Consider the following 14,007-nt stretch of genomic DNA (forward strand, 5'->3'; position numbering starts at 1 on the left):
AGATGCAAAAATAATTAATTTGATGAACTTACTTGAAAGGCACTCTCGTTTACGGCTGCTTTCTTTTTGGCATATCTCCCTTTCCTCTTCTCATTCACAACACTACCCGCAGTCAGTCCATGTCCTGCGGCTTGGTGAACTAAATCAGTTGTTGATTTATTGTACACTGCAGTGATAATTGCTGGATCGCTCGTGGGCCTTGCCGCAAAGACAGGGGATTCTTGTTTTGGTGAGCTGCTATTGAAGTTCAGACGCCCTCTTCTCTTGTCCTTCTTAGCAGCTGATGTGGTACTAGAAGAAGCTTGACTTTGATCCGAAGTAGAGAGACCTGAAGCCGAGATCCCTTCATGACCTTCGGTGAGGAATGAAGAACTTCCAGCGGATATTTCCACAGGAAGAGAGGCCTCTTGTTTTGATGTGCTGATTGAAAATTAAGAGAGAAAATTCAAATGAGTGTAGAGAGCTAGACAAATGCCTGAATGATAAAGGAAAGACGACATTTATGATGAGAAGAAAACTTTTGAAAAAGGTTTCAATGAGTCAACAACCGAGAGGTGGCTAACGTAGTGCCTTCCCATACAGACGTTCCGGGTTTGAATCCTGGAGATGGCAGATATTTTTACTTTCGCCTTTCGTTAAGAGTATTTATTTATTTATCGACTTAATTGGGCGAGGTTGGGACTGATAGTCCCTTCTTCCACCTAACCCTACATTACAGACATTTGACAATCACATACAACCAAGCCCTAGATGGAGGGAAATCCACCTAGGTGGGAATCGAACCCACGACCTCTGGGTTGGTAGGCGAGGACGTTACCCCGCCGCCACCGAGGGCGGCCAAGAGTAAGCTAATGCCAACGCTGGGTTTCTCTTCACACTGCCCCATCAATCTCTAATGGCGTAAATAGCCTTAGCTGTCGACTGCCTCCCTTGAAACTACTACTTCTACCGATAGTCAAGGTGGAAAAGCAACTTGAATTTAAAAGTAGCAAAGCGACTGGAATTAATGAAAAGCGAAGTCACGTGCATTTACATTCATAAATCAACTCTATATGTTCATTGAACTTAAATTAGCACTACATATAGGTGACATTACGTCCAGTGGTTTACGTCAAATAACATGAAAATAATAATAAGCTATGGAGATAGGCACAACGCAACTTCGTGAAAATCAAAATAAATGGGCATCATAAAATTTCTTTGGGCCACATTAAAGTTAGAGATCTTCCAGATTACCACATCGTGTCCTATAATACTACACATGTATTTGAGTCAAGGCCAAACTCAAGGACTAGATGGCTACTTTTTTATTCGATCATTATATAAAAGCAATATTCTGTACCAGCAAAAGATTCCATAACAGTACACTTAAAAGAATTATATGCAAAACTGAAATCATCTAAATATATCTAGAACAAAGGGTTCAAATTAAAAACAATTAAATCTACGAGGGCTTTTAAATACTGTTTATGGGGTAATATATGAAATATAGAAATGTATTGTAGAGTTAGCAAAAGGAATTAAAGCACTAAATTATAACAAACAAAAATATGTCAAGTACGATTATCCAGTCATATCCCTACTTTCATAACCAATTAGATTCAGACATGACCATACTAAAGTAGTTCCTAGGTTATATTTGATTTAATGCATGTCTAGGGATAAAAATTAGCAAATACATACCGAAATACTAATAAAATAAGGGAGTCCACACCAATTGAGAAGTTACAATAAAAGTAATTTGTATTCTATACATTAACATACCTATTTGTGTCCGATGAATTTCCAATATTCACATCTCGCACACGCGCTCTAGGCTTTTTCCTCTTCTTTCTCTTGTAAATTTCAGTTGATGAGGTAGTGTCCATTGAGTTATGCTCAGCTTCGTTTTCTCGGGTTTTGTTTCGATCATCACTGAGCTGTTAAAAGAAATACCAACAGATTACATTACGCCGACGAAGAGTTTGGAAATTGAAAGATTAATGAGAATAAATCCAAGTACGTACCACTTGTTTTGAAATCTCCATTTCCTTCGCAGTAAATTGATCGCGAACTTAAAGTTCATCTACACACAACAGACGAACATTAGACGTCTGTTACATATAAAACAAATGCGAAACGAATTATCACTTTGCCGTTGCACCAACTGAGGAAGTTGATTGGCGGGATAGGTGGCACTGGTGGTTTTTGTTTATGGTTTCAGACGTTGTCGGTAGAGGGAAAAATTATTTCCCGCCCAAAGATTACGGTCTGTTTTCAAGTGGCATTAAAAGAAGTGATTTGAGTTTCATATGTATGATGGGGTTTGTTTTATATGAATAGACGGTGAACAAAATATGCCGAAATTACGTGGTTTCGAAAGATTCAAGTGGAATTTTTTAATTTTCGGCTGCATTCAGTGAGTTGGGAAGTATCGGTATAGTGGCAAGATGTCCTTAAATTCTGCTTTAATAAAGGATATAACTCATTACTTTCGTCCATCGATTAAAAGTGATAAACAGTCTGACGGAGTTCTAAGAGGTGAAAATTTAGGAACGTCTAAATTTGTTCAGTGTGACGAAGACTCGAAAGGCTATGACTGCGATCTGTATTTGTCCGAAAGCGACGACGACTTGCCTGTGGTTAATTCGAAAAAGAAATCACATCTAGTTGTACAAATTCCTGGTCTCAGTGCGTGCGGAAGTTCTCAGCGGAAAAGGAAACTTAAAGAAGAAACCTCCATTGAAGTTAAGAAAAACAAAAGGCAATGTGACTCCCCTACAGTCCGTCACTGGAAAGTGACCTCTGACAGTGAAAATGTAGAAGAAACGTTTTACATGTCACCCCTTCGCCTGGAGAGTGATTCGTCGCCCGAAGGCTCACCTTCAGGCAAATGTAGTCCAAGAGTTAAGTCTCCAGTTTACTGCACGTCCTTAAAGAAAAAAAATTCACTTCGCGTCATGAAAAACCCATTTTTAGCGGTAACGAAAAATAACGCTAAACCTTTGAGTAACCCCCAAAATAATGGCAACTCTCTCTGTGCAGTGGGTTCTCAAGCCTGGAAGAAGAATGAGCTCTTGGGAGACAAAGGAAGTAATGGTTCTCTTCATAAGTATTTCGAAAATGTTTCTCCCCTGAAATCGAAGGATGAAATATCTCGTCAAGTCAAGTTTTCACGCGTTTCGTTAACTAAAGTGAATCCTTCAGCGTTGGTGATAACCGATTCTCTAGGGGGTGTTGCGAAATTAAATAGTCAGACCGTTCAGACCAGGCACACTCAACAAAAGCAGACGTCGATTAACCGTGTTTTGGATGACAAACACTCAGGAGAGAATTCCATATTGATTAATTCAGTCGATCAGAGTCCGCAGAAAATAATTTCCAAAGCCTTACGCGCCAAGGATGGTCATGAGGTCGCAATATCCAGTGCAAATAAGGGTGAAAAGAAGGTTTTTAAGGGGAACCATAAGGATGATTCTGATTGCTCTAAAACGAACAATCTCTTAAAATATTTTGACAAGAAGACAGCTCAGCACAATTCCAAAGCACGAAAAATTAAGAATAAGAAAGGTAAAAGGAAAGGAAAATGGACCGTCAAGGATTTCAGCTCAACTGATGCTACTTCGAAAGTAGAATCAAATGTCTCTGTGAATCAAGATCTACCAAGTAACTTGGATGTGCAAAATAATGACCATGAATTATCCTGTTGCTCCAATTCTAATTTAAACTCTGTTCCGAAAAGTCCTGGTAACTGTGGTTTAGATTCGGATGGCGAATTTGAAGTGCCGACTTCAGCATTGTACAAGAAAGCGGTGAGAAAAGAAAGCGTTAAGATCACAAGACAGAGTACGCGTAGGGAAGTGTGTTGTAGGATGACTTTAAGAGCACGCAAAAATTCTTCAGTTGGAGTATCACAGTCTGAAGACAGTGATGATTCATCGTGTATGCCTAAAAGAACAACAGGCAAGTAATTTCTGTTCATTGTATTTATCTCTTTAGCTGTTGGTCATGAAATTTAAACCATTTTACTTACTGCCTATTCGCCATATTTTAGGATGATTACTATGAGTATTAATGATTTTCGCTCAGTGTTAAGTTACTATGAGAAGATGAGATTAGACAAAAGCATTATTGCTAATTATAAACGTTGTTGTTTGAGTTTATGATGCAATAACAAGTCAAATCGTTGGGCCCTGATATGATAAATTATAACTTAGTGCCCCAAATTCACTGAACATATTTAAACGTCAATGGATTTCATGCCATTCTCCACCAAGTTAAGGCAAGACCCTGCCTATGTAGGTACACCATTCCGCACCAAAAGAAAAACTGGGTTAAAAAAATGCAATTTTGTTCCTTTCCCTTGGATGAAAATGGTCCTGTAGGCCAAAGCAATCTCATCCTTGAGTTAATTCAACGAGCAATCTTCCTTTGAATACCCTTACATAGGTGTACAATGTGATTAAGCTTAAATGACATGGTTGTGGCTTTTCGGCTGGTATCATTTGAGACTCTGTGTTAAGTTTAGAAGAAGCCTACCTTTCATTGAGCAGGAAAGATTATACCATCCTCAACCACTTCTTATGCTATGTCACTAACAGACATCACCTATACCCCATTGTTCAGCTGATGTGGCTGCATCAGATTTTCATTGCATTTGGGAGTAAGCAATGTTTAAGGATTTGGTCCCCACGTACACCCTCGTACTTCAATGTGATAGGTAAATGACAGTGTTATACTTCCTGTGGTAGTCTACCATTTAAGGTAGATTTTGGATGGACACAACTGATCATTGATGCACTTTTCTCTGCTCCATCCATAGAGGTACAACTTGACACACCACCGTACATTAAAGTTCTTCAATTCAGAATACTTATTCTCTCCCCTCATTCTGTTCAACATGCTTATTAATTTCCTTCCTCCACCTTGTTTACATAACATTTCCACCTATATCACAGTCTTATGTTATATGGTAGGTTTTTGGATGGAAGGAGACAACACACCTACCTTTCATTGGCTCACTTTAAAAGATTCAACCCAACAATCTAATGAATCCTCTTTCAATTTTGCTTAATTTCTTCCTCCATTCCATACAGTATTACTCTTCTTTTCCTTTCTGTACCTCGCCTACCAAATGTTATCCCCTCTATCATAGTCTCCGCAGGTCTCCTGCTAGTAGTGTTCTGGAATGCCCTTTACTTGTGGTGCTGAGATAGAATATTTTGTTATCTTTATACTCTATTCTCTATTAGCAGTTCTTTTGCTTACATTATTGCACTGTATGGAATACAACAATCTGTAGCTCTTAAATATCAAAATGAAAAAGCGTAGCTACCTTTATCGCCCTAAATTCCAATTTTGCACCACACAACCTAGATTTGGTTAGGATATCTGAATCATATGATTGATGATGCAGATCTTATTTTAAAGGAATGTAATTGATTTACAGAGAAGCAAGGAGACCAGCACCTCTCCCAATGATTTGATTGTACCCCACCAAGCAACATTCTTCTCCAAAACCCACTAAATGAGACTAATGTTATGTGAACTGACCATTACATGAAACAATCAGTCTACTTCACTTAATTCTTGCATTGTCCCTCTGTCTTAAACCCCCATCGAACTTGCATGAAATCTTCAAATATTCAAGGCAATCTGTGCACCCAACAGTCTCTTCTCCGACCTGCTTCTTACGGTGTAACTGCCATCTTTTTCAACCTGTCACTTCGATGACTCCAAAATACCAACACTAAAAGCTATTTCTTTGCCACCTGCACCTCGTAAACCTTATCTGTTGCTTCTCCATTAACTTCTGTCTTGCCTTCTAGGTGGGTGAATGCACCACCAACCTTACCACATGAATTCTCTACTGGATATGGTAGCTTTTGAATGAACACAAGAGTATATAACTGTGCAACAATGAATTTACTTGTCTCTCCTAACAAAACACGACCTGACATCTCGTACTACAGTAAGTCCCTCTTCATTTCACACTTCCTTTCTCCCTTCATTCCATCCAACATGCCCCTATCCCATTCCAACCCTTCCCTTGTTTGCTTTACAGTCTCCTTTCTATCACGACCTTTTACGTTCAAATACGAATCAGAATGCTCTGCATCCATCTTTCCTGTCTCCTTTGGATTTCTCTCTTCTCCCCCACCACACCACCACTTCCTAATTTGTATTCCTTTCTGACCACTTGATCTTATCTATCCTTCTCCACAACCACATTTCAAAAACCTTGAATCTATGCCTAGCATCTTGCCTCAATGACCATGTTTCCACACCACCCTCGACATTAAAGTTTTGAAGAGACTTATCGTAACATTAATACTCAACATCCCTGTCATCAATGCTCATTATCTTCTTTTTTTAATGCACATCTTCCTTCTCCTTTTATCCCCACTGATTAGACCATCCTGAGCAAAAAAAAGCCAAGATAGTTAAAGAGTTCTACCTGCTCTAGTTTCTGCCTTCCTATTTTAATGTCATGCCCTGGATATCTACTAGTGTTTTATATTTTGTGATGTGTGGAAGTTAACCCTGACACCTCTGTCCCTACTCCTTGGACCATTTTGGTTCAAAACACTTACTATATACGTGAACTGTTCTACCTGCTGCTCAAGTTTATGAACTCCTATTTTATGAACTTAGCTTTTCTCTTTCTCAAAAACCCCATGTATTTATTCTCATCACACACGTATTGCATTGATTTTCCAATGTGTTTAGAAATGCTTGCAATCCTTTGGCTGACTGGCACATTCCCTGCCAACTTTCATTCCTATCTCCAGTTCTTCCCATGGCACATTCATCATTTCTCTTGCATATAAGTGGAAAAGCACTGGTGATAATGGACTACTCTGCCTCAAACCTCTTCCGAATATTGCCAGCATAAGTCCCCATCCATGACTCGAACCTGAGCAGTATGAGGCATGTACAAAGAGCAGATAAGCCTCCTAGCCCTCCAATCTACTTCTATATTTTGTGGTTTATTCATTCTGCCAATATCAATCCATTGAATTCCTTCTCGAAATCTACAAAACTAATTAATATATTATTTGTTTGTATTGTATTCTTTGTTTCTCTATAAGTGACCTCATTACTGCTGTGGTATCACTTGCGTCCCTCCCTTTCTTGGATCCAAATTGATCATCCCCTGCCCTGATCTCATTTGTCTGCATCATTTGCCCTGCTCTCCATTTTTTTAATGATGTTCCTGAGAAGAGCTCCATTCAAAATTAAACTTATTTTTCTTTATTTGGTACAAATGCCTTTACCTTTTTTTGGAATAGGAACTAACACTTGTGATTAAATCTTCCTGCCAAATTCTGCTCTCAAAAATGTAAAAATTAGACCAAAATTAGACTTCCTCCCTGCTTTTCCTGAGTAGTTCTGTGGGAATATTGTCTGCCTCCATGGCCTTATTTGGTTTCAATTCCTTTAATGACCTTTATACACGAATCTCACCATCCAGTATGCCTGGACATAAGTTATCCTTATCTACTTTATATTCTTTTTCTATGTCTAGCATTGCTGGCTTAATGTCTTAACTATATACTACCATGACTATTCCTTCCGTCTTTCTAGAATATGCCCAGGTTCAAATAATATTTTTCCTGACTTATCTTTCTTTGTTTACAATAATATTCCCTTCCTGCTTCTTGACGGTGCTTTCACCTTCCTGTACGGTGTACCTATTTTACTTTTTCTCATTAAACTTTCCATAGCCTTGAACTATGTCTTTCCTCATGCTCCTTTCACCCTCTGCGTTTTGCACCTCAGTTTATTATTTAGGTCTTTAATTTTGCTTCTACCTAACTCAATCTTTTAACTAAATGTTTATATTCTTCCAGTTCCTTCTCACATCTACCTTTCTAATCATCTTGTAGGTAATCCATGGTTTCCTTGAGCTTTTGTTATTTACTATTCCTATAATTTCTCTTGCAGCTCTCGATATCCCATTTCTGATATGATGCCATTTTTCCCCTCTAGTATTCAGCTTCCTTTTTTCGATCATGATTTTCTGTAGAGCCAGCTGATACATCTTCTTTGTCAATCCATTTAATGCCTTCAATCCATATAACTGTCCTCCCTGTTTTATCTTTTTGAATCATATGCTTTCATAATTGCTAAAATTTTGATCAGTCTGCATCCGCCCGTGGCGCACTGTGCAAATTGATTGCTCTGTTCATAAATCTGTGGTTAACCATAATATAGACTAACTGACATCTTCCTTAGTCCCCTAAAATTTGCTGAGAGAGGGTAAATGTAACCTAAGAAGTGATAATATATTAAAATTTAAATTTAACTGGTAATTTGTGTAATTTGAAGGCAGTGAAATAAGGGAAAATTGGGAAAATGTACAATTTACGAAGACAAATTGTCCACCCTCAGGGAGGAAATCCGGAGTGAAAAAGAAGGCTAACTTGAAGGAGCGCTCAGCGTCTCATCTGAAAACTCATCTGAAAACTTCTGAAAAAATAAGTAAGTTGAGCTTCTTATGAAAATTGTGCAGATTTTGTGATGTAATTAAGACCATTTGAATTTCCCCTGTAACCCTCTTCCTTCCACATCTTACACTTAATCCATTTTAATGTTTTCCGTTCTTCTTCACACAGGCATTGTGAGCTTAATCAACAAAGTTTTCCCTATTAAACACTTATGTTATAACCAACTGTGGAATAATTTATCAGTGTTTTATTTTGAAAGTGAGAAAATGACTTTTTAAGAAAATTTTCCTTAGTCCTTTAATGTAAAGACTGAAAATTTTGTCTGATATAAATTTTAATATGCTGTCCATGGTTATCAAACCCTCTGTGCTATTCTTATTTAGATTGGAGATAGATGAACAAATACAAACGTGAATTTGAATTATTAAAGAAAACTTAGTTCCCTTTACTGATTTAATAATTTCTACTAATATCCTTGAGTTATTCTTTCATCACTGTCACCTCCAGGTGTACCTTTTCTGCTCCTTAAAGTTATATTTCGTCCTTCTGTGAGGTTCTATCACTGCATTCAGCCATGATTTTTTCAGCCTGTTGTCTTTCTTTTTGTTTCTCCGTGACTATTTACTTTTCTCTCATGAATGTATTTGGCGACTTAAACTCTCGATTCATTCTTATAGCGCGACCAAATCAGCTAAGCATACTCTCTTGTACTCCTTGTAGTTTCTGGTGTGATTTAGTGTAACCAGAGGTCAAATAATTGCAGTATCTCACTCGGTGAATGAATTTATCTCCAACTAGATACTTGTATTTACTGCATAATTTTCACGTATGTAACAAGTCCAAGCGTTGTCCAATGCATAAAATTTTATCAAGGAAGAAAGGGAACAGGGGGAAGTACAAATATTGGTTCAAGTTTTGAATAATTGATTGCTAAACATCCCAAGTGTGTAACCAGCACTTATCATTGGAACAGTTAACCTCCATGCTAATGCAAACATTGTCTTCCCTTGGGTGGAAAATGAGCATAATGCATATTTTGCATTGCATTGAAAATGAGTGTATAAAATTGCAAACATGCAAAATAATGTTTTTTTATTCAATGTCTTGACAAAATGGATTAAAGTTCACTGCATGCTTGACTCAACAAATCATAATTTTTTTTAATTTTCAGGTCAACCAAAGACTAAGAAAATGGAATCCAAGAAGGCAGGCAATAAAGTTGTCAAACAAAGACACAATGTGAGCGCAAGCCAACGAAGTGCGGCCCGAATTGTACGTCGGGCATGCCAGAAAAGATCTGTGGATAAAAGGGTTATAAATTCGAGCCCGCCAATCATAAGTACCTCGGATGATGTGATAATTTTGTCGGAGAAGCTTGGAAGTGGAGAAACGAAGAAAATTGTCATAAGTAAGTATGAATTTGTGATATCGGTGCAAAAAAAAAAAACTGCCTGGCAAAAATTCCTCAGTCAACCCACAGCTGACTTGAAAGAAAATACATTCTGGTGAATGAAAAGTAGATTTTTGTAGTTAAAATCCATCAGCGTTGAAATAAGAATACTGAACCTCCTGTGAATTATCGGAGTGTGTTGCTTATCTTCTCTTGCAAAAAATATTCTGTGTAGACTATATTCTAACTTGATTTGACATGGGAAAGTAAAACTCGACATCTCAGTAGCCAATCAATTTCTTTTGAAAGCCAATTTTAGCCATATCATCTAATATGCTTTGCATTAACAGAATTTCTAATATAATATGAGCACTGGAGGGCTGAAATTTTGACGTTAACAGCAAGACTTTTGAAGTTAAAACTTGAATATCTACTACTAACTACTTACTTGAATATCATTGGCATGAGCCAGTAAAATCTACAAGGACATCTAGGTGACAGTGGAGAAATAGGTGTGGAGTGATAAAAAAGTCTGCAATATTCACAAGTGTCTCTTTGTGTGCAATCAAAGTGTCTCATAGCAGTTATTTTTTTTCAGTTTTTCCTACAATGTGATTTCATTGACCTTTTTTCAAGTCTTTAACACTTTCAATAGATCATGCAATTGAAAGTACTGCTCCAATTTCATTTAACAACTTTCATCTAGTGTTCAAAGTCGGATATGAATCATTTGCCATCTTGCCTAATTTAAGTTTTACTTGGAATTCTCTTATGATAAGTATAAAAAGGATTTTTCGGTTCAACGAAATAATTTAGTGACCCAAGGTCATGCTGTTCATAATCATTTATTTATTTTCCATTAGTCCGAAAACAGCACTTCGACCTTTACATTGGGCTTTGAACATTGATATAACAATTTGACAATTACATACACCCAAGCCCTAGGTGGAGGAAAAACTAACTAGGCGGGAATCGAACCCACAACCCCTGGGTTGGCAGACAAGGACGTTACCCTGCCACCACCCGGGCCGGCATGCATGATAAGCAAATAATGCATTTCATAATGGCATTATGATTATTCAAAGCATCAAAACCATGGTCATGTGTTAACGAAATTATTTTCATGTAATTGCTGTTTTTTAACCTTTATCAATAGATGCTGTGGTAATAGCGGTGTTTGTTTGATAATGGACTGATACCGCTGTTGAGCATTTATAAGTATTTCTTGATTAACCCTAGATTCATAAACTATATTTACGGTTACATTGTTCATAAAATGTCTCCGATACACCTTACTTTTAAGGTCACCTAATTTAAGTATTACGGGAGATATTAATAATAATCTACAAATATTAGTTAGAAACAACTTTTATCGACGATTTAAACGTGAAAAAAATTGAAAGCTGAAGCTTGAATCCAATTGTTATCTTAATCTTCCTTTAAATTGTTTTCTCCTTAAAACATAATGCAGACGTGACAATTTTTTTCCGCATTTTTTACCAACCAAACTTCAATTAAGTGAGAATTCTAAAAAAGATGATAGTGTAAAAGTCCCCTGTGTCCATCCAAGACCTACCTTAACCAGTAGATTACCAGTAATAATAGGAATTCCTGGAAAGACAGTATTTCCCGACCTAAAGGTGCATTATGATTGTTCCTGTGAGAATTTTAAAAAAATGCTTGGATCAGACTGAAAATTATTTAAATGTTGACACTTTTCAGGAGGAAAATAGAATTGTTAAATTTATCAAAAATTAGCAACCATGTATTTATGTTCATAGTAGAATCTCAAAGATTCATCATCACTGCAGCTGAAATGTTTTAGTCAATGTGCCCAGCTAGTTATGCATTCTGTATGTCAATGTGTAGTCAGACTAAGATCCATTTCCGATTGCATTCAGAAGTTCTAGATGAACATGAACTCAAAGAAATACTCATATGTCAACGGAAATCTATATTAAATGTGATTTTGGGAGAAAAGAATAAATTATAAACTGTGCAAATAATTCATCACAATTTATCTACGGATTAAATCGACTGTAAGATCACTCGAAAGGAAATTACAAAGTCTAATCCTTTCCTTATCCCATTTGTTGATTCAGGGCCATCTTTTGTGAAACTGGCTCCACTTTTCTTGGCGAAAGAGGAACTTCAAAAGAAAAAATTTTTCTTGCAAAGCGGTGCTCCTGAGATTGTTGTTCGCAGAATGAAGGAGCAGAAGAGGTAAATATAATTTTTTTCCTCTCCTAGCCCACGTTTTACTTGGTGGTACTCAAAACTTAGTTTTGAGGTTTGCCTCAGAAGTTTTGGTTTGCAGATGTGGTCTTTACCCACCTTTGAAGACACTCTCACAGCCACCTAAGCTAAATGTTATTATGTGTGTACTGCTAAATCTTTATCCCTGATATTGGATGTTGTTGGTAACAAGAGTCGATGTTGTTTGTGTGATGTTCTGTATTCATTAACTTAGAAGATTTTCATGGGTAAATTAAAATTTTTAATTTTCCTATCATTCTCATTCATGGATGGTTGTCGATTTTTATCTCCTTAATTTTTTTTGCATGAGGCATTAGGGTCATAAAAAGATAAATTAAAAGTGCTTTGTCATCTTTGTCAAACTTTGTCATTTCCCATGTTTTCAGCCATTAGTGGTAGATATATTTCATAATTCTGTGTCTTTCATAATTTTCTGTGTGCCTTTTGCATTTTAGAATTGAAATAGAACTGGAGGAAGCGAGTGAATATCCCAGTGTCTCTCATACGCTGCAAAAAGATTCATCTTTCCCATGGTGCCTGGATAAGAATACAAAATTGACGAAGAAATTTTCATGGGTCCATGTTGATCACATTGAGGAGTCGGAAAGAATTTCCAGCATATCATCAAAAACGTTGTCCTTGGGAAATATTTCCGGCCTGCCATCATTCCTTGCTTCAATGCTTGTCTATTTAAGTAAGTTGCATGAACTTTTGACCTTTGGATTAACAGTTTCTGTCGAATTTGGAAGAAAAATCTTCTAAAAATAAGAAAATATTATTAAATATTCTTACATACTGGGTGGGGCAGAATGTGGACTCCCTGACTTGACTGGGAGTCCACATTCTGGGAGAATTGTAAAAAAAAACCAACCAAGATAATTAAGAAAAGTGTTTATATCTGAAAACTGCATCCCATGTTATTTTATTTTTATTAGGTTTTGAAAATTATTTTATCCAGGTGATGACCTTGGTGACTGATGCACGTGTTGAGTTGTTCAAAAAAGGTTTTCGAAAACTCTTCTCAGCATTTCTTGGGTTATTCCAGCGATGACATTAGTATTTGCCTCCTTAAGAGCTTCCAAGGTCCTTGGTTGAACTTTGTAAACCTCAGCTTTGAGATATTCCCGAAGAAAAAAAATCACATGGGCTCTAATCCGGGGGGGGGGGGCGAGGGGGCCATGAAACATCCCCTCGTAAGGAGATCAGGCGGCTGGGAAATTGTTCTTGCAGCATCTCACGGCAGCACTTGGAGTTCACAGTAACAATTCTGAACTTCTAAATTTAAAAAAGTCCAAGAATTCAAACCAAACTGTCACTTTGGGGCTATGAAGAGGTCTTGGATGAAGTTCACGAGGGTTGTCATTTGCCCAGTGATGAAAATTTTGCATATTTACTGAGCCGGAGAGGTGAGAATACGCTTCATCGCTAGACCACATGGCCCTCTGCGTCGCCACCATGCCATTATTTTTCTTAAATAATGTTTCCACATCAAAGCATGAATACTCACCAGGCCACTGCACGTTTACCAATGAAAATGGCGTCGTTTCCCCCAGCTAATGCCATTACTCCCACTCTGCTTATTCACCAGCGTGCTCTTAAGTGATTTTTTGAAACTAAGGAGTCCATTCTGTTCTGTCCTGTATAATAAAATATTCTACCAAGAAGGGTAATTTTTATCATGAATGATTACCCCTAGTGTTCGGCTATCCTTCATATCTGTCAATAGGTTTATTTCATGCTGGATTTCTTCAAATGTTCCCCTGCCTTTTTTTTGGTTGCTTTAGTCTGCAGTTTACTGTGATCCCTGACACCAAGGCCGAAAATGTTTGTGGCCAGTGTTTGGGATGTAAAAACACCACTGACTGCACAGCAGTGCAGCATCATGACTCTTGGATACAAATGGAAATTCCCATTTTTTCTCTCACAATGACT

The 14,007-nt window shown here is 37.4% G+C and overlaps 2 protein-coding genes across 2 annotated transcripts in view; one reads left to right on the forward strand and one right to left on the reverse strand.

The window, feature by feature from the left end:
- Nucleotides 1-2,107, reverse strand: part of LOC139697141 (DIS3-like exonuclease 2) — a 35,034-nt gene extending 32,927 nt beyond the window's left edge. Inside the window, exons 1-3 of the mRNA XM_071595887.1 lie at nt 2,007-2,107; nt 1,765-1,919; nt 33-420 (exon numbers count right to left, since the gene is read on the reverse strand). Of these exons, the coding sequence (XP_071451988.1) occupies nt 33-420; nt 1,765-1,919; nt 2,007-2,027 (564 nt within the window). The 5' untranslated portion in view covers nt 2,028-2,107. The remainder of the gene's footprint in view (nt 1-32; nt 421-1,764; nt 1,920-2,006) is intronic.
- A 322-nt stretch (nt 2,108-2,429) lies between these two features.
- elg1 (enhanced level of genomic instability 1) overlaps nt 2,430-14,007 on the forward strand; it is a 30,811-nt gene continuing 19,233 nt past the window's right edge. Inside the window, exons 1-5 of the mRNA XM_071595888.1 lie at nt 2,430-2,868; nt 8,311-8,463; nt 9,601-9,837; nt 11,922-12,042; nt 12,531-12,769. Of these exons, the coding sequence (XP_071451989.1) occupies nt 2,430-2,868; nt 8,311-8,463; nt 9,601-9,837; nt 11,922-12,042; nt 12,531-12,769 (1,189 nt within the window). The remainder of the gene's footprint in view (nt 2,869-8,310; nt 8,464-9,600; nt 9,838-11,921; nt 12,043-12,530; nt 12,770-14,007) is intronic.

This window comes from Hetaerina americana, unplaced genomic scaffold (genome assembly GCF_022747635.1).
Source record: "Hetaerina americana unplaced genomic scaffold, ioHetAmer1.1.p SCAF_1, whole genome shotgun sequence".
Lineage (NCBI taxonomy): Eukaryota > Metazoa > Arthropoda > Insecta > Odonata > Calopterygidae > Hetaerina > Hetaerina americana.